Source organism: Globicephala melas, chromosome 20 (genome assembly GCF_963455315.2).
Source record: "Globicephala melas chromosome 20, mGloMel1.2, whole genome shotgun sequence".
NCBI classification, from domain to species: Eukaryota; Metazoa; Chordata; class Mammalia; order Artiodactyla; family Delphinidae; genus Globicephala; species Globicephala melas.
In genome coordinates, this window is record NC_083333.1 from 36,322,235 (window position 1) to 36,350,234 (window position 28,000).

The 28,000-nt window shown below is 45.3% G+C and overlaps 1 protein-coding gene and 1 long non-coding RNA gene across 2 annotated transcripts in view; one reads left to right on the top strand and one right to left on the bottom strand.

The window, feature by feature from the left end:
* The first annotated feature begins 2,385 nt into the window (after window positions 1-2,385).
* The window catches only part of MARCHF10 (membrane associated ring-CH-type finger 10), an 81,880-nt gene continuing 56,265 nt past the window's right edge, over window positions 2,386-28,000 (top strand). Inside the window, exons 1-2 of the mRNA XM_060290547.1 lie at window positions 2,386-2,475; window positions 10,458-10,577. Coding sequence (XP_060146530.1) covers window positions 2,386-2,475; window positions 10,458-10,577 — 210 coding nt within the window. The remainder of the gene's footprint in view (window positions 2,476-10,457; window positions 10,578-28,000) is intronic.
* LOC132594137 (uncharacterized) overlaps window positions 15,072-28,000 on the bottom strand; it is a 67,073-nt gene continuing 54,144 nt past the window's right edge. The window contains exon 8 of the long non-coding RNA XR_009560359.1: window positions 15,072-15,208. This is a non-coding gene — a long non-coding RNA (uncharacterized lncRNA). The remainder of the gene's footprint in view (window positions 15,209-28,000) is intronic.

Sequence of the window (28,000 nt, forward strand, 5' to 3'; positions counted from 1 at the left end):
TCAGAATTTTGTCCTGGGTCGTCCTCCTTTCTTCAATAGCCATCCTGCCTTCAACTTCATTTGTCACCAAAATGCCAGCAATGCCCAATTCTTTTCTTCTCTAATCAGCTCCAGAGCCCTACGTCTAACTGCTTACTTAACATCTCCATTTGCTGTCCCCCAGCCCCTTCAAAGTTCACATTACCTTCTCACAAACTTGATTATCCCTGCGAGTTTTCTGAAGGGAATGTTGGCATCGACCAGCCAGCTGCCCAAGCCGGTAACCTGGGCCTCCATCTCCCATCCCATTTGTATTATCAACAACTCCTGATGATTCCCTGCCCTGAGTATCCCTTGATTCCATCATGATTAGAGCGTGGGCACTGGCATGAGACTCTCTGGGTTCAAACCCCAACACTTGCACCTACCAGTTCTGTAACCTTAGGCAAGTTACTTAATCCCTTTGTGCCTCAGGTTCCTCGTCTGCAAAACAGAGATGTAATTCTTCTTTTTTTATTTTATTTTTAAAATTTTTGGCTGCGTTGGGTCTTCCTTGCTGTGCGCAGGCCTTCTCTAGTTGTGGCGAGCGTGGCTACTCCTCGTTGCGGTGCACGGGCTTCTCATCGCAGTGGCTTCTCTTGTTGCGGAGCACGGGCTCTAGGTGCACGGGCTTCAGTAGTTATGGCACACGGGCTTCAGTAGTTGTGGCTCGCAGGATCTAGAAAGCAGGCTCAGTAGTTGTGGCATGCGGGCTTAGCTGCTCCGTGGCATGTGGGATCTTCCTGGACCAGGGCTCGAACCAGTGTCCCCTGCATTGGCAGGCGGATTCTTAACCACTGCGCCACCAGGGAAGTCCCTAGAGATATAATTCTTGCCTCAGTGTGGCTGTGAAGATTGCTTGAGCTAATATGTGTAAATGTTTAGACCAGTACATAGCACTTCCAGAGGCTCAATACCTCCCCCTCCCTCCCTCCAGTGTTGAGACCCAAGTCTGGGCACCACCTTAACGGGATTAGTCTAACATATCCCCAGTGGCCCATCCACTTCCCTTCGTCCTCCGCCGCCCTCACACTCCATCCAGTCTCTGTACTACAGCTGGAGGGACCTCTTTTTTTTTTTGGCTGCGCCCTGCAGCTTGTGGGATCTTAGTTCCCCGACCAGGGACTGAACCCAGGCCCTTGGCAGTGAGAACGTGGAGTCCTAATCACTGGACCGCCAGGGAATTCCCTGGAGGGACCTTTAAACATGTAAATCTAATCATGTCCTCCCCCGATTGGAACCTTCCAGTGGCTTTACATGACTCTTTGAATCACGACCTCCAAGGCCCCTCGTGAGCCAGCCCCTGCCTATCCTACAGCCCTTCCGTTACTGTTCTCTCCTCTCTCTGCTCCAGCTGCACCAGCCCCTGAAGCCCTGAAGCCTCTGTACCTGCTGTCCTTTCTGTCCCAGATCCTCTCTGTTCCACTTCTGGCCCAGCTCACTCCTTAGCAAACCCAGTGTCAAGTTTTCCTAAGGAAAACCTTGCCTCCCCCTCCCCCAATGACACTTTCTCAGAGAACCCCGTATTTCTGCTCCATCGCACTTATCACCATCAGGGTCCACTTGTCAATGTTCAAAGACTTGGGATTTGAACCCAGAGAGTTTCACGCCAGTACCCATGCTCTGATCATGATGGATTCCAGGGATACTCAGGGGAGAAAATCATCAGGACTTGTTTTTTATATAGATGGGGCAGGAGAAGGAAGTGTGAAGAAAACTGCCCAGGTTACTGGCCGGGCAGCCGGCTGGTCGATGGCAACATTTCCTTCAGAAAACTGGGAAGGAGGAGCAAGTATGTGAGAAAGTCATGTGGAGTCTGAAGGGGCTGGGGGACAGCAACCTTCATTGCCGTTCTTCCAGGCTAGATGGTAGCAACACAAAGGCCGGGGCCATGTCATCTTGCCGACCGCCGTACCCCAGTGCCCAGCGGAGTGTCCGAGTTGGAATAGGGGTGTGATCATTTGTTGAGTCAATGAATTTAAGTCACCAGGGGCTCAGAGCTTTGATCATTGCTGAGTTAGCTAGGTTCTTGGGTTTTCTTTTTTGTCGTGTGGTAGAACTGCTTCTGAATCAGGTGTCTGCCAGTCTAACTCCCTATGACTAACCAGAACAGGCTCACTGAAGCCAGCCCATGAAAGTGGCTGCATTATTTATGTCTGGAACAAGACGGCTGTAAAGGCATCGACACCCATACAAAGAGTCCTTTCAGTTTGAAAGGAGCATCTGTGCCTTTCCAACAATGGATATTAGATTAATAAGAGAATAAAAGCAATTATACTAAGAGAAATCCAAATATGGCAAAGCAACAAAGGATGATATCACAGCACATTTATTTATCTTTTATATGCAGGTCACGGATTAAGAATCATGTTTCATGAAGCAAAGGACAGGCAGAAGTTCGTCAGTGATGTTCAATATCTGCGGGACATACAGCATAAGACGGACTCAGAATATCAGGTAATGGCAGGAAGTGAGAATATCTTCTACTTTCACTTATGGTATTAGGAGAGAATTCAGGCTACAGTATCAGTATATGATAAGCAGTAATAGGTTTCTAAAATCCAAAACCCACACTTACTAGCTGTGTGACCTTGAAAAGCTACTTTACCTCTCTGAGTCTCAGTTTCCTCGTCTGTACAATGGGGATAATAGTCTCCACCTTATAATACTGTCATGGAAATAACATTTTTCAACTAGTTAGCACAGAGCTTGGCACACAAACGTTATCAACCAATGACATCAGGGCTTAAACTGGATAAACCAACCAAGAAAAAAGACATTAAGGAGTTAACCGGGTCGCCCTACCATTTATAAAATAACACACCCTTCCTGTTGTCCTCCGGCCAGAAGAAAGGTGGTTAGCACATTCTACAATAAGCTAACTCTTCGTCACCCTAGCTACAGTGTTTACAGGCAAAAACAAAACAGACAGGGAGCCTGAGGAGTCATGATGTAATTACCCAGAGCTGGCATAGGACAAACTTGCCAGGCTGGGTTGTGGGATTCTGGGAGCAGTTAGAAAGTGTCACTCAGCCCGCTGGCCGGAGGTCAGCCCTCGCCAATCAAGGAGGCAGGTCCTCAGCCTCAACTGAGGATCGAAAAGCGCTCCCTCCCTAGGGAAAATACAGGCCTGCCGTCATCAGGTTTTCCTCCTCCTTAGCAATCTCAAATATAACTGAACCTCCCGGGGCACCAAGGAAACCAGAGCGATCTCAGTAACCTGATTTCACCTGCGTAGCACCGCTTAGCTCTGGGCCTGGAAATGGAGCCAGCAACTTCCTCCTACACTTGCCGGTCCACCTCCAAGGCTGTAAAGTGGAGGGCGTCTCTACAAACTAAATAAGAACGTAAACATCCAAACGGGTCACACTGGGGGACCCTCCCCTCTCCACAAAGATGCCTCTGCCACACAGCCCAGGTTTGGAAATATTTGTCTGAAATCGTCTCTAGAACAGGCGCGTAAGAAAATCAATCTTATAATCTGATGGTCTCTGCTGAAGAAAACCGCACAACTGCGTGGCTTGGAGCCACTGCAGTTTTATTTTCTAAATTCATTTGGGCTTTCAACACTGTCCTTGTTAATAAGGACACTTTCAACACCATCCTTATAAATAATAATATGTATTAAATGCCTACTATGTCCTGAACAAAGTCCCTGCTCTCCCGGAGTTCTTATTCTAGGATTGAGAAACAAACTACACACACAAAGTGAAGTAAATAGGTAAGACAATATAATGTATATGATAAATATAATGAGGTCTATAAAAACAGAGGCAGCAGGGCTGGGGTGATGCTCCTCTACACAGGCAGGGAAGCCTCTTTGACGAAGTAGCATTTGGTCGTGGAGGTAAGTGATGGGAAAGAGCCAACCAGAGCGTCCCGAGCAGAAAGAAAGCAAGAGCAGGGGCCCTGAGGCGGGAACTAACTTGGAGCCCTGGAGGAAACAAACGAAGGCCAGAGCGACTGGAACACCAAGGGAGAATGCGGACGAGGTGGCTAGGACCAGATGGTGTGGAGTCTCTCAGGACAAAGCTTGGTATTTGGAGTTTATTCTTAGCACAGTGAGAATTACTGAATGATTTTAAGCAGGGCAGTGGTATGATCTGCTTTACCTTTTTTTTTTTGTTTTTTTAAGATCACTCTGGCTGCTGTGTGGGAAAACAACTGAAAGGGGCAAGAGAAGCAGCAGAAAAACTTGTAAGGAACCTGATAGAAATTTAGGAGAGACCAGCGTGGTGGGAGCAGGGGTGGCGAGAAGTAGCCCGAGCCAGGATATAGAAGCAGTGCAGACATCTTGCTGATAGACAACGGGGAGGCGGAGTGAGGGAAAGAGAGGAATAGAGGATGACTCACTTCAACATGTTTTCTTGTCCATTAGCTCCCTCCGTTATCACAGTTTAAACTTTACTTTTTTCAAACCTCCCGTCCCCATACTTTCAGCAAGGACCGTCTCTTTCTGTTTTACATACACGTGTAACCAAACAAAGAATCTGAGGCCGTCAGGTGGGGAGCCACTCGGCGCTTCCCCTTCTATCCCAGGCTGCACGCCCGTCCAGCCCTCAAGTCTCGACGGGTGAAGGACAGTCTCCCTACTGGTGCCGGACTTGAGATCCTGGTCCATGCCCCTCTGTCTCCAGCCCCTCTCCATCCATGGACCTCTCTGCTGCATCCTTGGAATTTCTCTTCTTACTGGCTCAGCCCACAAACATGCTCAACTCTCTCTCACACTGAGAACAAGAGAACAAAGCTGTCTGTGGACAATGTGTCCTTTTCTAGCCACAGCCCTGGCACTTTCCAGTCTTCAGATGTCCCCAAACAGTCAGCTACACTTCTGTCTCCACTCCGCCCCGCCATCCCATTCATGCCCTCACCTGCTGCAGCCTGGCGGTCTCCTCACCTCCCCTGAAACGGTGCTCGCTGAGGTCAGTAGCGAAATTCAGCAGACACCTTTGTAGTCTTTGTTTCCTGAAGCTTTACCTGCATTTGGCGCCATTACTCTTTCCCTCTCGCAACATTACTTCTCTGGCTTTCTCACATCGCACTCTCCTGGTTTTCCTCCTGTATCACTCACATTCCTCTCCCTGCCCCTCACAGGTTAATTCCCCGAGCTTTCCATCAGCCCAATTTTCTCCTAATTCACAATGCCTGTGGCCCATCTCATCCCCTCCTATGTTTGTAACCACCACATCATACTGATGACTTGTAATCCTGTGTCTTCTCAAAGTGTCAGAATCCCATGCACACCTGCTTGCTGTATGGTTCCATCTGGGTGTCACATGGGCACATTGAATTCAGCGTGTCCACAGTTGGACTCCATGTGTCCATCCCCTGCCATCCTCTTCTGTAGCCCCTCTCTGAAGACAGTGACCCAAGCCTTCCCTGACTCCTTCCTCGCCCTCACCACCCATATCCCCCAGCTACCAAGTCCTGCTGAGTTTACCTAAAACCTCATGAGCTCGTGCCTCCCTTCTCATCCTATGGCCATCGCCCTGGTTGCAATGTCCATAGTTTAGCTCCAAGACTATTACAATGTCCTCATAACTGGCCTCCCGGCCTCCAGCCTTGCCACCTTTCAGACTGAAATTTATGTAAAATGCAAACTACGTAATTCGGTTGTTTCTCTCACGTAGAGGTGTGTCCCAGACCCAAGAACCACAGCAAGACCAGTCCAATCCTCGACCACTTCTCTAACCTCCTCTTCCCTCTTCCCTACTCTCTCAACAAGGGTGGTGAAGACCATAGTTGTTTGTTCGTTTGTTTTAATATTTATTTGTTTGCACCGGGTCTTAGTTGCGGCAGCCAGGCTCCTTTAGTTGCAGCTTACAGGCTCCTTTAGTTGTGGCATGCGGGATCTAGTTCCCTGACCAGGGATCAAACCCAGGCTCCCCTGCACTGGGAGCATGGAATCTTAACCACTGCGCCACCAGGGAAGCCCTAAGACCATAGTTTTAACTTAGAACTAAAGGGAACCTCTGTATTCCCATAGCACCCTCTTTAAAAAACAAAAACAAAAACCCTTATTGAGGTATAATTTACATAGCATAAAGTTCACCTGTTTTAAGTTTAAATTGACCAAATTTGCCATCATTGCCATCACCTGATTTTAGAACGTTTCCATCGGTCCAATACCAAAGCACCCTTTTCATACCTCTTTTTCATTGCTGATGAAATTGTATTGAAATTGTCTTTTGTGTGTTTTCCTATCAAACTGGACTGCAGCTTCCTAAGGGCAGGGACAGAGTCTCACTCTCCTCTGTCGAACCGAATGCCTTGTCATTGATGAAAGCCAGCGTTACCGAACTTGACCACCAACTCTGTTTATCAGACATAGATCCAGCTGACTTGTAACTAATCCTCAAAGTTAAATCCACCTTCACTGAGCATTTTCAAAACCACTCACCACAAGGTCTGCAAAGATAAATATGGTTGTCTTTCATATGTTCTGAGGATTGTCGAATTAAGTATATAGAAACCCACAGAAACGATTACTTTGACGGGAACAGCAATGAGTTATATTATTGACTCTGTCCCTTGCCTTGTTCCAGAAAAGATTTAAAGTTGGGGTTTAAGAATTGCATGTCTTTAATGACCCCTCAGTAACTTGGTCCATATACGACCTTTGTGTATTTAGATTATTGCTAAGGTAGAGTTTGCACTGAATGGATATTGAAAGCTTGGGCCATTGATGAGCTTGGCCGGTTACTCGTGGACATCCCAGCTTTCACGAGCAGCCCAGCGATGTGCAAGGGATTCCCTGTTTCAGGGTGTACAAATAGTGTAAGACCTACTAACCAGGTATGACTCCCAAATCACAGACATTTGCCACACATGCCTTCCTGAGATGGACTTGCTTTTAATGAACTGACTCAGGTTGAGGCCCTTGGAAACCTCCTGTATACACTATGCCTGCTATAGCCTCAAATATGCTATGGGTTGGTAGGTACCAAATTAGCAGTGACTTTATAGGTCTGTCTGCTAGTGGCAGGAGAGGAAGGTTAAACCCACCCTGAATTATTCTGATGCTACTCCTTTCAGTGGTTGGGTGGGGCCCGTTTGAAGAAAACAAGAGGAGATACTTATTTGGCATATTACATGCTATTTCAGAATCTGGTAACTAGTACATAATTATACGACATCTCAGAATTTGGCTATATGTCTTCAAGGGTGTTCATGCTGCATAGCTTTTCTTCCCCTTCTTTCCGTCAAATGTGTTTATGTAACTTGTGGCGAAATTTAGCCATTAATGTCCACTGAAAGCTAGAGAGAAAGATTACACTTGGAGTTTCAGGATGATTTTCTAGACTATCAAATGTGTTCAAATGGGTTTTATTTTATGTCGCCGTCGGGCCTTCAGAAAAACAAGGATGAACTTCAAGTCTTTTTTCTTCCACAACCAAGATCAGAATCGCATTATTTAGCAAAGGCTGAGTTTAGAAAAGGGAGTAAACCAAGAAATGGGATTGGAAACAACAGTTAAAGCCTGATGATGGTGATGGTGGTGGTGATGATGGTCATGATGATGAGTTTTATTGAACAGTTTTATTGAACTCTCACCGCGAGCCGGTCACTCTGCTAAGCATCTTACCAACAGTGCCTCATGCTCTCCCGGCAATCTTGCAGCACAGAGGCCTCTCCCTCTCACAGAGGAGGGAAGCAAGAATCCATGGAGTTAGTCAGCCTGCCCAAGGTCACAACGCTCGAAAGTGGCAGAGCTGTGGTTTGTCGTGTTTACCCGTACTGAGTTACGGTGAGTCACAAAACCCATGTCATCCCCCACAGGCATAGACGCACATTCCGTGTTCTGCCCTACAGTGGTAGCTTCTGCACAGAAGGCAGCCTGACCGCGAGCACTGCAGTCAGAGGGACGGGCTTGGGGGGCGCGACGCGAAAGGAGGAAGCCCCGATTCTCCGCAGAAAGAAGGAAGAAGAAGTTACTTGAAGCCTCCCGTTTCAAGACTCGGCCAGTTTTGTCACATGAACAGAAACTTATTTATAGCAATCTAGCTCCAGACACGTGAAACTGAAAGGGAAATAAAGTTCCAGAGTAAGGGGAGCCCCTGGTGATGATGAAGTACAAACCTGCTCCTTCTCCCCTTCCTGTGGATCTCAGGGGCCTCTGCCCCTGTCCCTTCAGGACCCTCCAAGCAGAAACAAAACCAGCATCAAAAACGTCATTCACTTTACAAATAACAAGAAAACCAGCCCCTGACGGGGGTGCGGGGGGAGGTATGGCTAGGTTCTTGCTCTTTCTAGGACTGGAAGTCCGAACTTGGCTCTGTCCCCGTGTTCCTTCTCAGCGAAGCAATAACTGGGAGAGGGCTAACGTTTGATTTACACGGAAAGATTGCTTGGCTGTTTCAAGATAAAGATTAGGAAGTACCTACCTTGCCACTGGTTTCTTCTCCTGGTCCTCTGCGAGAGGAAGGATAAGGAATCAGAGGGGAAAAACATGTTTTTTTTCAACGTTGCAAACCATTCTATTCCTCCTCCCCTTTTGGTAAAGAAATACTTAAGTTGCATGCATTCTTGGAGAGAAGTTTCAAAAAACACTCCGCCCACAGGAATTCTGTTCATCCCACCAAGTCTGCCTCGGTCCTGCGTGCAATAGCTAACAGGCTCCTCCACTTTCAGCCCATCAGCGTTTTCTTCTCGTGCCTTTAATACAAGTGGGTTAGGATAACAGAGACATCTGTGGCTCCAGGAAACAATACTGTACTCCAGGCCAGAGCTCCCCCCTCAACAGGGAGCTCCAATCTGAAGTCATCGTAAAGGAATAAGAAAAAAGAGGCCCACATTTTGTTGAACTCCATTAAACTCTCCAGCTGGCTCTCTTTAGTTTTACCTTGGTTTATTCTATTATTTGGTGTCTGTTTGTGTAACTTATTTATTACAGTTACTACTATTCAGCATTGGGCGGGGGGGGGGACTTCCTATTTATTAAAACAAACACTATCCAGGATTATTAAAATGGGTTGCTGTCTATATGGCATCGTTTTTGAAAATAAACCCAAGGGGAAAAAGAACGCCACCATTTTGGGGTGCTCTCCCTTTCCAAACAAGGTGGGGTGAAACAGCACCTTTCTCTTGGGAATCCAGGATTCCACTAGCTGCAGGTAACTGATTCACTGTTCCCAAGTCCAAGTGGTAAATGTTTTATTAATATCAGGTCATTTCTACTCTTAACCTTGTAGCAGAATATTGGCTTTCTCCTTGGCCGTGAAATTCTGGCAAGTCCTTCTACATCAAGGAAGGAGATGCATTTTCTAACAGAGGGAAAAAGATGGAGAAGGAGTCTTTCCTTTCTCAACACAGGCAGGAAGAGGGAGATGGCGGGCCTAGTTGAGAACAATAGGGTCCGTCTTTACACTGTACTTCTTTACAGTGGGTAATTTGGCCCTGGTAGGACAAAGGTGAGTTCAGTCGTTGGATCTATAGAAATGCTGCAAGAAGTTTTGCTATTTTGGAGTATTTGAAATATCAGTTGAAAGTGAATTAAGCCAGGGACTTCCCTGGTGGCACAGTGGATAGGACTCCGCACTCCCAATGCAGGGGGCCCGGGTTCGATCCCTGGTCAGGGAACTAGATCCCACAGGCATGCCACAACTTAGAGTTCACATGCCACAACTAAGAAGCCAGCAAGCTGCAACTAAGGAGACATAACTAAGACCCAGTGCAACCAAATAAATACATAAATATTTAAAAAAAAGAAAGTGAATTAAGCCAGATAGAGAAAGACAAATAGCATGATATCACTGATATGCAGAATCTAAAAAAAGATACGAATAAACTTATCTACAAAACAGAAATAGACCCACAGACATAGAAAACAGACTTATGGTTATCAAAGGGGAAAGGGGGAGGGATAAATTAGGAGTTTGGGATTAACATATACACACAACTATATATAAAATAGATAACCAACAAGGACCTACTATATAGCTCAGGGGACTATATTCAATATTTTGTAATAACCTATATGGGCAAAGAATCTGAAAAAGAATACGTATATACATACACACATGTATATGTATGTATAACTGAATTACTTTGCTATACACCTGAAACTAACACAACATTGTAAATCAACTATACTTCAATTTAAAAAAGAGAGAAAGAGAACAGAAAGAGGAATAAACGCAGTGTATTGGGTACTTCCTTAAGAAGGCAATTGTCGGGTAAGTACTTAACAAAATGCCTCTTAGTATGTCTGTTGTTTGAATTTATTAAGGCAGTGACTAATATTTTCTGACCTGACATTTTGGGCAAAGGGAGGAGGGAGTGATGCCTGGGTGAGTGTCTTCACACCTGGTAACAGGTGTTGATGAACACTTAGAGATGGACGCCTGTATTGCATGTTCCTCACAACAGGAATTAAGTATAAAGTTATCAAAGCTAGTTGTGGACCTAAACCAAAGAAACATCTTTTTTTTGTTCTGCAGGCTTGTCTGAGACGACAGGAATACAGAAGAGACCCAAATGGGAAGAAACGAGATCAGTTTTGGGGACAAGAGACAAATTTTGAGAGATCCCGGTTTTCAAGTGGGTCATCTTCCAAACAGGTACTTAGAATGCTGGGAGACATTCTTTTGCTGTAGGGTGTCTGTGTGTGTGTCTTTGTGTGTGTGTGTAACTGACTTAGGAAAAAGCCAGCCCCAAGAGGAGATGCTGAAGAATCTTAAAGGGCAGGGTAGGGAGAGGCAGGGGCAGGAGCTCTCGCCCTGGGTGCCACCCCTGCCCCTCCTCTGCTGTGTGACCTTCCCCCTTCCCCCTGGCTGGGCCTCACTCTTCTCTCCTGTAGACCAATGGAGATGGTCTCTGAGGTACCACCCAAATCAGAAATGCTGCAATTCTTTGATTTTAAAAGTCGGAAGCACCGGGCCTTCTAAAGCACTGCATCATAATGTATCTATATACCTATATCTATGCCTACCTGATCTGTCTATATTAATATAGACATATATGTGTATATATATATATGTAGGCTTATAGTCTTACCCATTGCATTGCTTAGTATAGTTTTTATTTCAAATAGAGTAAAATGCAGTAATAATTGCATCATGTAATAACTAGAAATTGTTCAAATATTTTTGTCTGGATGATAATAATAAATAATAAGATCAGTATAATATGAGAACAATATGAAAATGATGATTACAGTAGGAGTAGTTACCGTTACTTGAGTGATTACAATGTTCCAGTACCGTGCTAGGCACTTTATACCTATTACCTTATTTAATTCTCATAAATCTCTATATATTTGCCTCATTTTACAGATGAGAAAACTGAGCCCTAGAAAAGTTAAGAAACTTTACTTAAGATTTCACAGCCGGTATGTGGTGGAGTAGAGTTTTCTTTCTAGGCAGTCTGACCCCTGAGAGGGTGCTCTGAACCCCTGAGCTATAGGATCATATTTCATGTTTAAGATCTTATCCTTGTAAGAGTTTTACTTATCCTACGTAAGCACTGAATACCGCAAGCTGCATTCAACAATGGTTGTTATTATGGCAAATTAAGATGAGTAATATGCCTTTTATGAATTCTTATTTAATGTTTTATGCCTGAAATATACTCTAGAGGACGGACTCTCTTTTCTATCACTGGTGTGGATCCTCAAGATAGATCCTGGATACCTGATATCAATCAAGTTCTTGTTGGGGTTTCTTCTTTAACCTAGGATGTTCACATGGTGGTTATTTCATGTTCGAAGGACACCTTAAAAACATCAGTGGTTGATGTTTATGGATGTATCCCTGGGAGAGATCTATATTCCCTATTGAGGAACATAAAATCACACAATAAAATACTCCACCTAAAGCCTGAAGGTGAAAGAGACTATCTCACAATATCGGCAGCGCTGAGAAGAACACATTGCCTGCATCTTTTCATGTTAGCCAAGGACTAAATATAATGCCTGCTGCTGATTAAACTTAGGGAGTGAGATTAATCCAAAACTCAAATCTAGTTTGGCTCAAACAACACATTTTTAGCATTAAGATAAATTCTCACAGTTTTGCACTTAGAAACAAAAATCAAGGACAGATGAAAAAAAATGTAATTTCAGTCAAACAGTAGCATGAAGCCATATTCCTCGTTTGGAATTACTGAACAAATGGGCAGCTGGGTTCTTCTGTTTTCATGCAAAGACTCATAGGCAGAGTCTTGGCCATTTCGCATGGCAACACTCATGCATTTGGGATATTCTAGAACTTGAAGGTTCACGCTCCTCTCCACAAACTGTGTTTAGGGGACAAACTGGTGACAGATTCCTGTAGTTCCCTTCTTCATGCTACACAAATTACTCATTCTCTAAGGCATCATTGCAAAACACTCAGACCACATCTAAAAAAGGATGCAGCTGTACATATAAAAGTAATTATGAAATAAAGACAAAAATATGTGGTAAAGTACATAAAACTGGCAATTTCTAAAGCACGCGAACAGGATTTTTCATGTTTGCTTTATGTCACCGCACCTCAGTTTGTCGGAGAACTTGGAACAACATTACTTGATACTCTCGATTTTTTCCAGATGATGCTATCCCAAGGGTTTGGGTACTGACTGTACAAGTAACTTCCAAGTTGCACCTTCTCTATCAAGAAGAGTGACAAGATTAGAATTTTCCACAGTGAATTTCACCTCTGCTTTGCTCCCTGTGTTACAGATATTCTTTGGGGGATACTGGAGGATTTTGCCTCCGGATACAAAAGTGCAGGAAGGTCAGGGTGAGGGGAAGTGTCATGGAACGCATCCTTGTCAACAGCCACCAGGACTGGGTGCTTATAATCCCAATCCCTCCTCACTCAATCCTTCGACTTTTGCCTGGTACGAGTGACGCCAGAGAGCCCTTATGACATTCAAACCAGAGCCCAGAAATCTTCAACTCCCACAATCATGGGCTAGTTTGAAGATTTCTCCTCCCAGGTTTGGACCCCCACCCAAATTCTGTGAAAATCTGGTTGTTCTTAAACCTTCATAATCTGGGGCTGCCCTGCTCTGTATCAAATCCTGAGGGAACGCAGAATTTATGAAACCTCTTTCTACAGGGTCCCCAAGGCCAGGGAGATCCTAGAGCTAGTTTCCCAGGATAAGAACGCTGGCACCAGGACTTCCCTGGTGGTCCAGTGATTAAGACTCTGTGCTCCCAATGCAGGGGGCCCGGGTTCGATCTCTGGCCAGGGAACTAGATCCCACATGCATGCCACAACTAAGAGCCCACACGCCACAACTAGGACCCGGCGCAGCCAAATAAATAAATAAATATTAAAAAAAAAAAAAAAAGAATGCTAGCACCTCCCAAAGGAGAACCCAGGCCGGACTGATGCAATTTCCAGAGCTTAGTGTATGGAATGTCACATCAGGCACTAGAGCTGCAAAAGATCCTCGGTCAATCAGAAAGTGGCAGGAGAAAGATAGAGTCCAATGAGACAGTGTAAACCCAACCCAAGCCCTCTTACCTAGGGAACATTTCCCTGAGTATTTTCCTTCTAGAAATTGCTGTGGCTGAAAACTCAAAAGAACATTTTATCCCTGATTTGAGAAGGCAAGTTCATTCCCTGACTGAGTGGGTTGTGTGACAGTGGATTGCTTAATCCATGGAAATTTTCCCACTGTACAATCACGATGTGAAGCATGCTACCACCAAATTTTGACACTTGTATTGCAACTTCCATCACTTGTTCATTCCTTAACCCAGTCTTAGACCATCACAATGCTGATGGGCCTGGAAAAAGTGAGGCATTTACCATCAAGGAATAGATCCAGTATCAAGATGCCATTTCTAAACACCTGCCTGGGGGTGGGCAGATCCCCAGATAAATGCACAGTTAACATGGTAGCCCCTCCCTTATGGCACAACCTCCTCACTCCAACCCGTGGCTTTAACCGCTGGTTATGCAGAGATTGTGTTCAATCAAACGCCAAGATAAAGCAATCACTACCAAGCCTGTGCTGAGGGGTTCTTTAAAGCATCACCTCCTAGAAAAGGGAATCCTCCTATATACGTTGTTGGTGGGAATGTAAGTTGGTGCAGCCACTATGCAGAACACTATGGATGTTCCTCATAAAACTAAAAATAGAATAACCATATGATCCAGCAATCCCACTCCTGGGCATATATCCAGACAAAACTATAATTCAGAAAGATACACGCACCCCTATGTCCATAGCAGCACTGTTCACAATAGCCAAGACATGGAAACAACCTAAATGTCCATCGACAGATGAATGGACAAAGAGGATGTGATACATACATACAATGGACTATTACTCAGCCATAAAAAAGAATGAAATAATGCCATTTGCAGCAAGATGGATGCAACTAGAGATTATCATAGAAGTGAAGTAAGTCAGAAAGAGAAAGACAAATACCATATGATACCACTTATACATGGAATCTAAAATATGACACAAATGAACTGAAATAGAAACAGACTCAGGGACATAAAGAACAGACTTGTGGGGGCTTCCCTGGTGGCGCAGTGGTTGAGAGTCCGCCTGTCGATGCAGGGGACACGGGTTCGTGCCCCGGTCCGGGAGGATCCCGCGTGCCGCGGAGCGGCTGGGCCCGTGGGCCGCGGCCGCTGGGCCTGCGCGTCCGGAGCCTGTGCTCCGCGGCGGGAGAGGCCGCGGCAGTGAGAGGCCCGCATACCGCAAAAAAAAAAACAGAACAGACTTGTGGTTACCAAGGGGGAGGGGCTTGGGGGAGGGATGGAGTGGGAGGTTGGGGTTAGCTGATGTAAGCTTTTATAAATAGAATGGATATACACACTGCTATATTTTAAATGGATAACCAACAAGGACCTACTGTATAACACAGGACCTTCTGTATAACACAGGGACCTACTGTATAACCTACTGTTCAATATTATGTAACAACCTAAATGGGAAAAGGATTTGAAAAAGAATAGGTACATGTATATGTGTAACTAAATCACTTTGCTGTACACCCGAAACTATCACTACATTGTTAATCAACTATACTCCAATATAAAATAAAAAGTTAAGGGCTTCCCTGGTGGCGCAGTGGTTGAGAGTCCGCCTGCCGATGCAGGGGACAGAGGTTCGTGCCCCGGTCCGGGAAGATCCCACATGCCGCGGAGCGGCTGGGCCCGTGAGCCACGGCCGCTGAGCCTGCGCGTCCGGAGCCTGTGCTCCGCAACGGGAGACGCCACAAAAGTGAGAGGCCCGCGTACTGCAAAAAAAAAAAAAAAAAAAAAAGTTAAAAAAAAATCATTAGTAAAAACATACACACAAAAAAAACCCCCACAAAAGCATGCAACACACACACACACACACACACACACACACAAAATAGAATGGATCAACAACAAGGTCCTACTGTATAGCACAGGGAACTATATTCAATATCATATGATAAACCATAATGGAAAAGAATATCAAAAAATAATATATATATGTATAACTGAATCACTTTGCTGTACAGAAGAAATTAATACAACATTGTAAATCAACTGTACTTCAAGTTTAAAAATTACAAAACAAAAAATAATAAAGCAGCACCTCTTAAATGCATTTAAGCTAGTCGTGTGACACAGTACAAAGAACACTTATCATCAAGGGCTCCCTCATTACAGTGTCCCTCATTACAGTGTGAATTCGGACAAAGCACTTTACTTCTAAGTACTTCAATTTCCCATCAAGGAGATCCTTATTATTATGCTATTATCTCATAGGATCATTGTGAGAACATGTGAGATGCTCAAGTGTCACACTAACATTAGATTCATTAGAAGTTGCCTTGGTGTCCAGCTATGCTTGCAAATGATGTTCCAACACTTGTCGACAGAGGAGCAGCTCCTGAGGCTTCTAGAATACCTTCCTTCCTCTCAGCCCCATCTCAGGCCACATTTCAAAGAGCTAACCTAACGTAGCAACTTAATTTCACACCCTTTTCAAAGTTACCTACAACCTTGTGAGCTGTTTAATCAAATTAGAATTTAACAGGGAAATAAACAGCAGCTCTACAGAACCAACTACACCTTGGGTGATTTAGTACATTAAAAAGCAAAGCAGTCTCTCAGTATGAACAGGAAACAGTGTCCCCGGTACACTGCTGGCCCAGAGGAGCCTGCTGTGGTGCCAGGGGCACCAGGATATTTTGACCTCTCAAAACTTCACAGAGGGGACTTCCCTGGTGGCGCAGTGGTTAAGAATCCACCTGCCAATACGGGGGACACGGGTTCGATCCCTGGTCTGGGAATAACCCACATGCTGCGGAGCAACTAAGCCCGTGCACCACAACTACTGAGCCCTGCGCTCTAGAGCCCACGTGCCACAACTACTGAAGCCCCTGAGCCTAGAGCCCATGCTCCGCAACAAGAGAAGCCACCCCAATGAGAAGCCCGTGCACCGCGATGAAGAGTAGCCCTCGCTTGCCGCAACTAGAGAAAGCCTGCGTGCAGCAATGAAGATCCAACGCAACCAAAATTACATAATAAAAATAAGTTCAAAAATAAAAATATTTTTAAAAAGAAATTGAATTTAACAAAAAAAAAAAAGACTTCACAGAGAAGGGCCAGGACCCCCAATTTCCCCAGAGAAAATGATGAAACTGATTAGCCCAGGACTTGGGGGACAGCAACCTTCAATGAAGAAAGTCATCATGGCCCCTTCTCATCTTCCAAGATCCTGCATCCTTGCTGGACGGGCCACTTCCAAGAGCACAAATCTCAAGGACCGAGGACATGTGGTCACTATATTTGGCAAAGAAGGTGGGGACCAGCCCTCAGTTTTTCAAGAGCACGGTTCGCTCGGATAATAGGAATAGGATTGTCATCCTTTCACGAGCAGCAACCGGGCGGCTAAACGTTTAGATTCCAGGTCACCGGGACCCAGCGTTACACTGGAAGGAGGCGGCTAACCTGCCACCAGCAGCAGCCGGCTCTGCCCCAGGCCTGGCTCAGCAGGATGCTTACGTCCGTGAGATCGCCCGAACCTCCCAGAAGGCAAGGCAAGCTTAAGAGTGAAGGCGGTTACCCAACATAAACATCTTAATTGTTTTGTTCGTGACCATCCACACAAACGTTGGAGGTTGAAATGAAAAATAAAGCTTCTTCAAGTAATCTGCAGTGGCTTAAAAAGTCAGAAAGTGCATTCCTACACCAGGGCAGCAAAAGCCTAAAACTGTGCTGTCCAGTACAGCGGCCACTAGCCACGTGGGACTATTTAATTAAAATAGCATTTTAAATGCAGTTCCAGGCTCAGGAGCCACATGTGGCCCATGGCTGCCACATAGGACATTTCCAACACTGAAGAAAATTCTATAGGACAGCACTGCTCCTGTTTATGGTCAAGTCCAAAAGATGAAACAAGACAAGATCCCACGGGCCAGCAAGGGGTTTTGTTTCCCAGAAACCGTCCTCGCGTACTCCGCACTACAATGCTTTTGCCCACCGCAGCTCCTTGCAAACGTTTGCTCTCCGTTGCTGAGTCAGGTGTCCGCGAAGGCTGGCTCGCTTTGCATTTGGTGTTTTCCTCCAACTTGGGTATATTTGCATGTCTCCTTTCATTACCTGCCTCTCCAGCCTCTCCTGCCTGTGAAACCTGCAGCTTCTCCTCTTTCAAACCTCTCTTGGGGAGCTGTTTGTTCTCCCATTAATCTGTCAGTGTCAACCTACCAACACCCCTGATGGTGTCACGGAAGCAGCCAGCTTAGCACACGGCATATGCGTTCTGTGACTCACACTTTTAATTTTCTCTAACTTCTACCTGTCCATTGTCAGACTCCCCGTGGGCCGGGCCTCCCGTCGTTCTGGCCCCGGGCCCGTGTGAAAATGAGGCAGGTCACACACGTGCATGCTGGCTCTGACTGCCGGGGCGGGGGTGGGGGGGGCCCACCTGGGAGGCTGTGAGTCATCCCTAACACCTGGCCAGGCGTGGTCACCGCCGCCCCCTCGACTCTAGCGCAGATTCCATGCCCTCGAGGTGCACCTGAGTCACAATGCAGCTCCACACCCAGCATCTCGAGCCCAACACGGACGTCAGGGAGGCAGAAAGTGCAGCCCACGGTTTGTTGGGAATTTTTGTTGGAGTTTGTTTTCCATTTTAGCTGTGGGTCTGTCCTCCTTGGCCTGTCCCACCACCCCCTCAGACTCAAGAGGCTGAATCCATTGTCTTCTCCCCTCAGATTGGTTCCTCTTCCTGAATTCACTGCTGCCCAGGCCGGAATTCTGGAGATTATCTCAGACGCCTCCTTCTGTTGCCCCTTCACAACTTCACGGCCGTCAGACGCCAGAGTTAGACCGTCTTCCCTCCTCTCTCTTGAATCTGTCCACCAGCACCTCCCTTTGCAGGGCCCTGTCTTTTTTTTTTTTGCCTGGATTCTTGTGGGAGCCATTTTCCTGACCGTTTTGTCTTCACCTCACCCCTTCCAGCCAGTCTCCCAGGCAGCATTATGAGTGGATCCGTCTAGAAGCAAACTGGATCATGCCACTCCTCTATTAAAAGCTCTCTAGTGGTTCCCCGTGTCTTTGGGATCAAGTTCAAACACCTTAGCAAAGTGTTTGATGGCTCTCAAGGCCCTGGATGGCCTGACCCTCAATTCTGAGGACACTTCCTCTGGGAAGAGCTTCCAGAGCTGCTCCTGGGGGTCAGGTGGCTTTGTTTTCGTCCCTCCTTTGTATTCCCCAGAACACCATCTGGGCTCAAGCCCATCTTAGGATACGTCTTCCTGTCTGTCTCATCCTTAGGCTGGGAGCCACTCAGGCGCAGGCACTGGTTATTGCTCTTTTTTGATGGTTGGAATTTGCTTTAATAGATTTCAGCAAGAGGAAAAAAGAATAAATGAAGTAAATGTGCGAAAAATCATGCCAATTTTCGAATCTGAATGATGGGTATATAGGAGTTTATTATTATTCTCTCTACTTTGCCATGTTTCATATTAAAAAAAGTCTGAGACAAAGGCCCCACCCAGGGGCAGGAAGTTATAAGGCAGGACCCAGGTGAGGTGCCCAGGGAGGGCACAGGGCAAGGGAGATGGAGGGACAGAAGGAAGGAAGAGATGGTGCAGGGGGCCTGGAAGCAGAGATGATGCTCTCCCTCAGAGGGTGGCATTCTCTAGGACCTGCTGTCTTGTTGGGCAGGTCACCTCCCCACCAACAGCTCTCTGAGACTTCATTCTTCAGCACTCACTTCCAGACTCTTCCAGAAACCAAATCTGCTGGCACCTTGATCTTGGACTTCCAGCCTCTAGAACTGCTTGAGCGGGAACCAGTCCCGGGCGTTGGTGCACAGGGCGATGGCCAGGTGAGGGGCAGACAGGAGCACCCCGCTGAGTACCGCGGCCCGCATGTGCACGAGCAGGAGCGTGTGGATGGTGTAGATGAAGAACACATTTTTTTGTTTTTTTTTTAAATCATAGGTTCACAGCACAGGAAAGGGACCTTGAAGGACATTTAGTCTAGTCACCCATTGCAGTTTTAGACACACTAGTTGTTAGAAAGTTCTTTTTTTTTTTTAATTTTTATTTATTTATTTTTGGCTGTGTTAGGTCTTCGTTGCTGCGCGCGGGCTATCTCTAGTTGTGTTGCACGGTCTTCTCATCGCGGTGGCTTCTCTTGTTGCGGAGCGTGGGCTCTAGGCACACAGGCTTCAGTAGTTGTGGCACGCGGGCTCCGTAGTTGTGGTTCATGGGCTCTAGAGCGCAGGCTCAGTAGTTGTGGCACACGGGCTTAGTTGCTCTTTTTTCCACCGCACACTAGGAGTTCCATGAATGTTTGATGACTGCCAGTCACAGGAATGTTTTAGGAATGTGCACATGTTGAAATCATAGCAGTGTAACCACAACCGCCAGAGCAGGACCCTGCCTCGAGCGAGAGAAGAAAGGGGTACCGTTACCACGAGTGGTGGGCAGACGCTGGCCTGGCTTGAAATCATCAAGAAGAGAGTGGTTTGCTGAGACCGCCAACGTGCAATGGCCAGTTTGGGTCTGAAGGCTGAAACCGCAATCAACCATTTGGAAACCACCTCCTCATCGGTGGCAACCAGGGTGACTGGCTAAAGAGAACGTTCTTTTCCTGGCCTACCACTCCGCAAAGCGACAGGTGGCTTCCTTAAAGCTCTGGGTAAGTTCCTTTTGTCACAGGTGGGCAAGAACACAGAGACAGAAGCAGCTCTCCGTGGACAGAGGAAACTCAGAACAGCCCAAAGTTGACCCAGGACTCACTTGCACTTTATAAGAGGTCATCTTGGTGTGCTTAAATGTCCCACCAGGTAACTCACCAGACTGAACTGAAGCTTTCCTTTGTGATCATATTATAGAGTAACTGGAAGACCTGGGGTGCAGGCCCCTGGGCAAACCAGGGTCCTAGAAGCCTTTCACAGCAGTAAATGGCACAAACGAGTGATAATTGGTCTGGGCAAAGCCGGCAGTGCTTCCTTTCTCCTCCGTTTCTGTGCTTTGCCTGAGTTCCACTAGGTAATTTTAAAATAGGGCATGGCAGGAAAATGGGGCAACTGTCAGTTTAAATTGCAGCTGCTTCCAGAATGTCGTCCTGCCTTTTGAACAGATAAGCAGGACAGCCTAGAGTCAATCCTTCCACGGGGTGATTCTGCCACTCGGCCCAGCGAGACAAACACCAATTGTCATCCCAGCTCAGTGAAATCGCCGGTGCCGAGCAATGTTGACCTCTGACCCCAAGAGTTCCCCGTGTTAATTAGACTCAGCAGCTCAGAAATTGCATGAGTGAAGATTATGATAAAGTGGCTTTTTTCGCATTTTATGTAGTGCTGTATATTTCAGCTTACAACATCTTATTAAAATCCCCTACTTAAAAAAAATGGTTCTAATTGCTTTTTAAAACCAAGAAACTTGTTAAAAACCTATTAAAATTCAGATATCAAAATTTAAAATTTTTTCAGTCAGTTGCAAGACATGATTATTCAGGGGCATACTCGCATTAAACATAACCTATAAATACAGCATTTCACCCTAAAACCTTCTTTTGTTGACAACAACAATTGCTTTATTTGTTAAGGAATTATAAAGCACTGGTGTCCAAGACACTGTGTTGGGTGGTATGGGGATATAGTAATGAATAACCTCTGGTCCCTTGGTTCCTCTCCCTTTGTCCTTTCATTGTCCCCTCTGTACCAACCTTTCCCTTCCCAAGCAGCCTATGTTCTGTGCTTGATCCTCTTAACACTTCCCTTGCCCTTTGTTTTGTTGACACACCTCTCTGGCCAAATCCTGCCCATCCACGGTCTCTGGGTCTGCACCCATACCACTGGTGACTGCCGGAAAAAAATCACCCAACCTTGAAAAATGGTGCCCCTGGACGGTCACGGCCACTAACCTCCTGCAACTCTTCGATGCTGCCCAGTTTCCCTGGTCAACTGTCCCTTCCACTTCAAGCCTTCTTCCCTTTCCCCAATCCCTCCTCTCTTCCACCCGAATCCACAGTGGTCCTCACGTGGAAGCTCCCTCAGTTCTCTGCTGCCCAGCCCATCCACCCCTTTCCCTCTGCACCCCCCTCCCCTCATTCCCACCCAGTTAGCAACCCTTCCATCTCTGCTCAGGACCCTCATTCCATCCATTGTCCCTTCCGTTCCTGCGTCTCCAACTCTGTACCAGAGCCTTCCCTTCCCATCAGTATTTAATCACGATCCAAGGTTTCCTACCAAAAATCTTAAGAGAACAACAGAAGAGACCTTCCCTGAGCCCCCATCCCCTGCACTTACTGCTTCTCCCTCACAAAGCTCTCAAAAGAATCATTTACGCTGACTGACTCAGTTTCCCCACCTCCTACTCACAACGCAACCACTGCAATCTGGCTGCCACACACGTCATTCCACAGAAACGGCTCTTCGTCAGATGCCTTCCACGTCTGCGATGCAGGGCGTCTCTTGCAGTCCTCACTGCGCTGCACCTCTCAGCAGCTTTAGCTCGCCTGGCCACTCCACTGTCCTCAAAATGCTGCGTCCCCCGCGCTTCTGCGAAGCCACGTTCTCCTGGCTTCTCCTCCTTCTCGGCGCTGAGTCCTGGGATTCCTCCAGGCTCGCTTCTCTTCTCACTCTACACCTGGGGGTTTATCCTGGTTTTGTATCACAGGCCTCTTAGGCAATACGGATGACCTCTCTGGATCCTCTTCTCACAATAATATTTTCAAACGCATAAAATAAGATGCACAGGATTTCAAAGGAAACCGCAATCCTTGAAATAATCATCAAGATATTTTTAGAAATCTGTGACTCAGGAATAGATGTGCTTCTTTTTTTTTTTTTTTTTTTTGCTGTACGCGGGCCTCTCACTGTTGTGGCCTCTCCCATTGTGGAGCACAGGCTCCGGACGCGCAGGCTCAGCGGCCATGGCTCACGGGCCCAGCCGCTCCGCGGCATGTGGGATCTTCCCGGACCGGGGCACGAACCCACGTCCCCTGCATCGGCAGGCGGACTCTCAACCACTGCGCCACCAGGGAAGCCCTGTGCTTCTTTTTTAACACATGAAATAACAAGTGATGGGCGTAAAGGGTACTTGAGACATCTGCAACGTATTTAATGAAATGTGACAATACCTGTGATTTCGATTGGTGACACATCACAGGTACGGCTAATACTACTGTGGTTTGTCGCCTGTATTAGTAAATGAAAGATATGCTTAGATTTCAATAAGAGGTTAGTGGAAATAAAGATGCAATTTTTTTTCCCATGCATATTCATGTCCCACCCCCAAGAAACCCTGCTCTATTCTCCTCAGGTTACCTGCCCAAGATGTTACCTGCCTATGACTCCCAAATCCGCATTTCTAACCCAAACCTCGCTTTTGATCTCCAGATCTAAATATCCCATTGTTTTCTAAATAATTTCTACTTGGATGTCTCAGACTCAATAGGCCCAGTGCTAAAGTTCCCAGCCTGGCCCTTCGTTCTTCCTTTTTTTTTTTTTTTTTTTTCCTGGCCGAGCCGCACGGTATGCAGGATCTTAGTTCCCTGACCGGGGATCAAACCCGCGCCCCCTGCAGTGGAAGCGTGGAGTCTTAACCACTGGACCACCAGGGAAGTCCCTGCTCTTCCTTTTGCGCAGTATCATCAGAATCTGACACTTTCCTCCTTACCGTCTTATTCATCACCAAGTCCCATCCATTTTACTTATCATTTTAATCCATCTGTGTGTTCGTCTCTGCTATCACCTAGTTAAGTTACTGCAAAGGCCCCCTCACAGGTCTTCGCAACTCCTGCTCCTGCCCCCAAATCCCGCTTTCTCTACCACACGTGATTTGACAAGTGGAACCCAGATCACTCTGTTGGCCGCTTAAACCCCTTCCATGGTGTTCTTCAGAATGGGGTGGCTTTCAGAATGGGGACCAACACCCATCATGTAGCCAACAAGGCCCTTTGGGATCTAGCCTTCCTTACTGCTCTATGCTTCAACCACACTGGCTTGGGGTCCTCTTTCGTGCCAGGCCACCTCCTGCTAGGAGGCTTTGCACATGCTGTTCCCTTTTCTTGAAGCACTCGGCCTGCCTTCCCACCAGGTCTCAGATCTCAGCTCAGGTCACTTCCTCAGGGGGGTTTTCCCCAACTGCGCCCAAGCCCCTGGCACAAAAAACCTCTGCCCTATCTTCTGATGGTTGTCCATGCAGTTCCTTTTTTTTTTTTTTTTTTTTGCGGTATGCGGGCCTCTCACTGTTGTGGCCTCTCCCGTTGCGGAGCACAGGCTCCGGATGCTCAGGCTCAGCGGCCATGGCTCACGGGCCCAGCCGCTCCGCGGCATGTGGGATCTTCCCGGACCGGGGCACGAACTCGTGTCCCCTGCATCGGCAGGCGGACTCTCAACCACTGCGCCACCAGGGAAGCCCAGTTCCTTTTTAAAAATGTATCAAAATTCACTTTTTTAAACGAGTTTTGATAAATGCATGTAACCATGTTTTGAGTTTCCATCACCCCATGACCCTTTCCAGTCAATTCCTGTCTCTGTCCCTCTCAGAGGCAACCACTGTTCCGAGTATTTTCACCATAAATTAGTTTTGCCTTTTCTTTTTCTATTTCTTTACACTGTTTTCAGTTCAACTTTTAAGTCACTTTTTAGAAATTGGTGGAATATAGATTCTAAATAGATGAGCTAAATAAATGAACCTACTTAATAATTAAATTAGGGGACTTCCCTGGTGGTCCAGTGGTTAAGATTCTACGCTTACACTGCAGCGGGCACGGGTTCGATCACTGGTTGGGGAACTATCCTGCATGCCACATGGCATGACCAAAAAATAATAATAATTAAATTAAAATTACATACAAGTCACAGATTAAAATTATAGTCTTTTCCCAAAATGACAAAGTCGCTTTTAAAAAGATAATATGTAGTTGGAAAAGTTATGTAGAAATTGGCATTCTCATGTACCTCTGGAAATGTAAATTGGTACAGTGTTTCTGGAGGACAATCTGGGAACAAAATATTGTAAATCTTTGTGATGCTGTTAATCTACTAATATAAATTCCCACTTTGGGAACTTAAAGAAATAATTGATGATGTGCATAAATATATAAGAATATTCATCATAGCATTATTTATCATAGAAAAAGTTGGAAGCAACCTAAATGACCAACAAAAGTAAGTATGACAGAGCCATACAATAGGAATATATTGTAAAGACAACGAGAACTGCCAAGAAAGACTAAAGTTTACTTAATGGGTTTATTCTTAGAGTATATTTGTACTGTGATTCTGAACTTATTTCATGTTCATTACAGAGTAAAACAAATGAATACATATATTAATATAATTAAGGAATAAAGATTTTAAATTAAATACATATATTAATATAATTAAGGAATAAAGATTTTAAATATAAGGAATAAAAATTTTAAATAAAGATTTAAAATCTTTAAAAATAAAGATTTTAAAGATTTAAATAAAAAGATACAAATATAAGACAAAAGAAAGGAAGGGAAAACCCCTTCCACTAAATATGTATTAGTGTTAAATACATATTTCTAATTAATTCCATTGAAAGGACTTAGGAACAATGTCCCTCTAGGAGCAATGAACACACATAGCATGAAGATACTGATTTCTAAATAGCTTTCTAAACTAAAAGGAACCAGAGCTTATTGGGAAAATAGCTGATTCTAGGTCTGAGCCAGGTAAAGTACAAGGTGAGGCTATGAAATTTCATTGTGCCATAAAGCGTAGACGTGCTCGGAGACTCAAGTCAGAGCAAACTTGAATGAACTCCCATTCACCAATTTGGGGACGATTTGAGCCTCAAAAAATGTGATGAGATGATTGAATAAAATGTGTCCTTGAAACCACAATGATGACGATAACAAACAAAGAGGCAAACAAACAAATAAGAAGGGAGGAAAGTTCTTCTTTAGAGAAGAATGCCAGCTAATAATTGTAGAAGAAAGGATAGAAATAGAAATATCATCCTTTTGCTACCTTGATGTAATTATCAATTCAGGCAAAGCACATCAAAAGATGCTAACTCACTGGGTAAAATGTATCATGAATAGGGTATTTAGTGTCAAAGAATCGTCCCACAGATTTCTGACTAATTACAAAAGGGAAAAATGTACTTTTGTAGTGGAAAAATCCGGCAGTCACCACCTTACCCTAGAGACCAAACAGCATTGTTAGGCACTGAGGTGATATTATGAAGAGGGATACCACACCACCTATGGAATATTCTAACCCAAAATGATTAACCTGAATTTTATTATGAGAAAGCCATCAAATTCAGAACGGTCGACGTTCTATGAGGCTGGGACTCTTCCAAAGAGTAAAAATCATGAAAAGACAAAAAGGGCCGAGAACGAAAGAGACATAATAACTGCGTGCAATGGGTGTATCTTGATTGGATCATAGATCAAAATACACAGCTAAAAAGACATTTTTGGGACAGTTTGGCTTGAATATGCTCTACATAATAAATAATGTTATGGAACTATTAAATTCTCTTGGGTAAGATAATGGTATTGTGGCTTTGTAGGAGAATGTCCGTTTCGATAGGAGATGCATATTGAAGTATTTAGGGGTAAATTATTATGAAGTCTAGAGAGAGGGAGGGATGGGGGAGAGGGAGAGAAAGCAAATTGGCAAGTAAAGGGTAATGGATGTTATTTGTACTATTCTTTCAACTTCTCCATTGATTTGAAAATTTTCAAAATAAGGTTGACAAAATTATAGAAAGGTATCTATTGACGCAATGTATTGTTAAGTGACAACGTATGTATGGCTCAATTCTATTTTTGTTAAAAAACAATATTTATACAGATGCCTAAATATATGTGCAAGAGTAATGTCAGCTGCTATAACAAAGGGACCAAAAATATGATGATTCAATCAAGAAAGAATTTATTTCTTGCACCTGTGATGGCCCAGGTGATCAGCAGGCAGCTCTCCTCCACTAGGACTTACAGGGATTCAGGCCAATGATGGTTCTCTTGTCTTCAACACATGACTTTCAAAGTTGTTGCCTCTCCAGCCGAGAAGCAGGGCCAGAGATTATCTCTGAAGCAGGCTGTACATGTCACCTGTGCTCCCACTCCACTGGTGAGACTTTCCTCCTGAGGCCACACCTAGTTGCAGTGGAAACTGAGTCATTCAGTTCAAGGTGGGCAGCCACATCCAGCTGTAGCTCTTATCACTTGAGAAGGGATTTCAGTGGAAAGCTAGTAGTCTCCATCACGCTCATTTGTTATACAGCAGAAACTAACACAACACTGTAAAGCAATTATACTCCAATAAAGATGTTTTAAAAAGGGGGGGGGCGGTGTCTGAAAGAACACAGACCAAGCTATTTGCAGTTTTTATTTCAAGGTTAATGGAGTTTTGAATGCTTTAAAATTTCTCTCTTTGTCTTTAGTTTTCCATTATGAACATGGATTTTTTTTTTTTGGCAATAAAGAAAAGACTTACACTTTACAAAAATAAGCCATTGAAACTACAAAAAGATGCTTTGTTTTCTTCCTCTGAAAGAAACATACAAGCTAATCTTAAGTACCACATTAAGCATTTTTCTTCTCAGAAACCTTCAGTTGGACCCTATTCTCCATCACATTAACTCTCAATTCTTTGCTTGACTCTCAGAGCCCCCCACAATCTGACCCCAGCTTGCCAGCCAACTTTGTCTCTCACCTCTCCTTCTCACACCCTCTGCTCTGGCCATACGCCTTGCTGCCTGAGAATCACGCCGTGGGCGTCACTCCATCCGTACCTTGGCTCCCATGCTGCCTCCAGCCGAAGCTGGTCCCTACTGCTCCTTGAGTTCCTAGAAAACACCATCCCCTTCATGAAGCCTCCCTTGACATCTCACTTTTTTGCTGTGAGTTTCTTTGAGGTTTAGAATTGGTGCCACCCAATTTATCACTTAATTAAACTTTGTTTTGCATTTTGCTAGTATGGTATAAATTGTGTCTCTCCCATTGCAAGTATCTTGTCTTTATATGGGGTTGAAGACACAGTAGATGCATATGATGCTGTTCAATTAATTCCCATGTTTTATGACCTATTATTCTGAGTAGGAAGTATTTTCACGGATGACCTCCATTTAATGACTAAGTCTTTCATGTTCTTCAAGTGTTCCTCTCAACTAAAAGGAGAATATGAATTCAAATGAAGAATGAAGGAGAGGGGCTTCCCTGGTGGCACAGTGGTTGAGAGTCCGCCTGCCGATGCAGGGGACGTGGGTTCGTGCCCCGGTCCGGGAGGATCCCACATGCCGCGGAGCGGCTGGGCCCGTGAGCCATGGCCGCTGAGCCTGCGCGTCCGGAGCCTGTGCTCCGCAACGGGAGAGGCCACAGCAGTGAAAGGCCCGCGCACCACAAAAAAATAATAATAAAAATAAAAATAATTGTCCTGAACATGGGAAGGACTTTGCTGCCCTTAGTTTCTTCTAGAAGAGAGAATGTTTAGCCAGCTTTGGGATACATCAGCATTCTGTGTAGGACATGCTAACTTTATATTTCTTGAATCCATAAACGTCCCCATCCTGTCCAGAATGCTATTTATACAAGCTGCCCTTAAT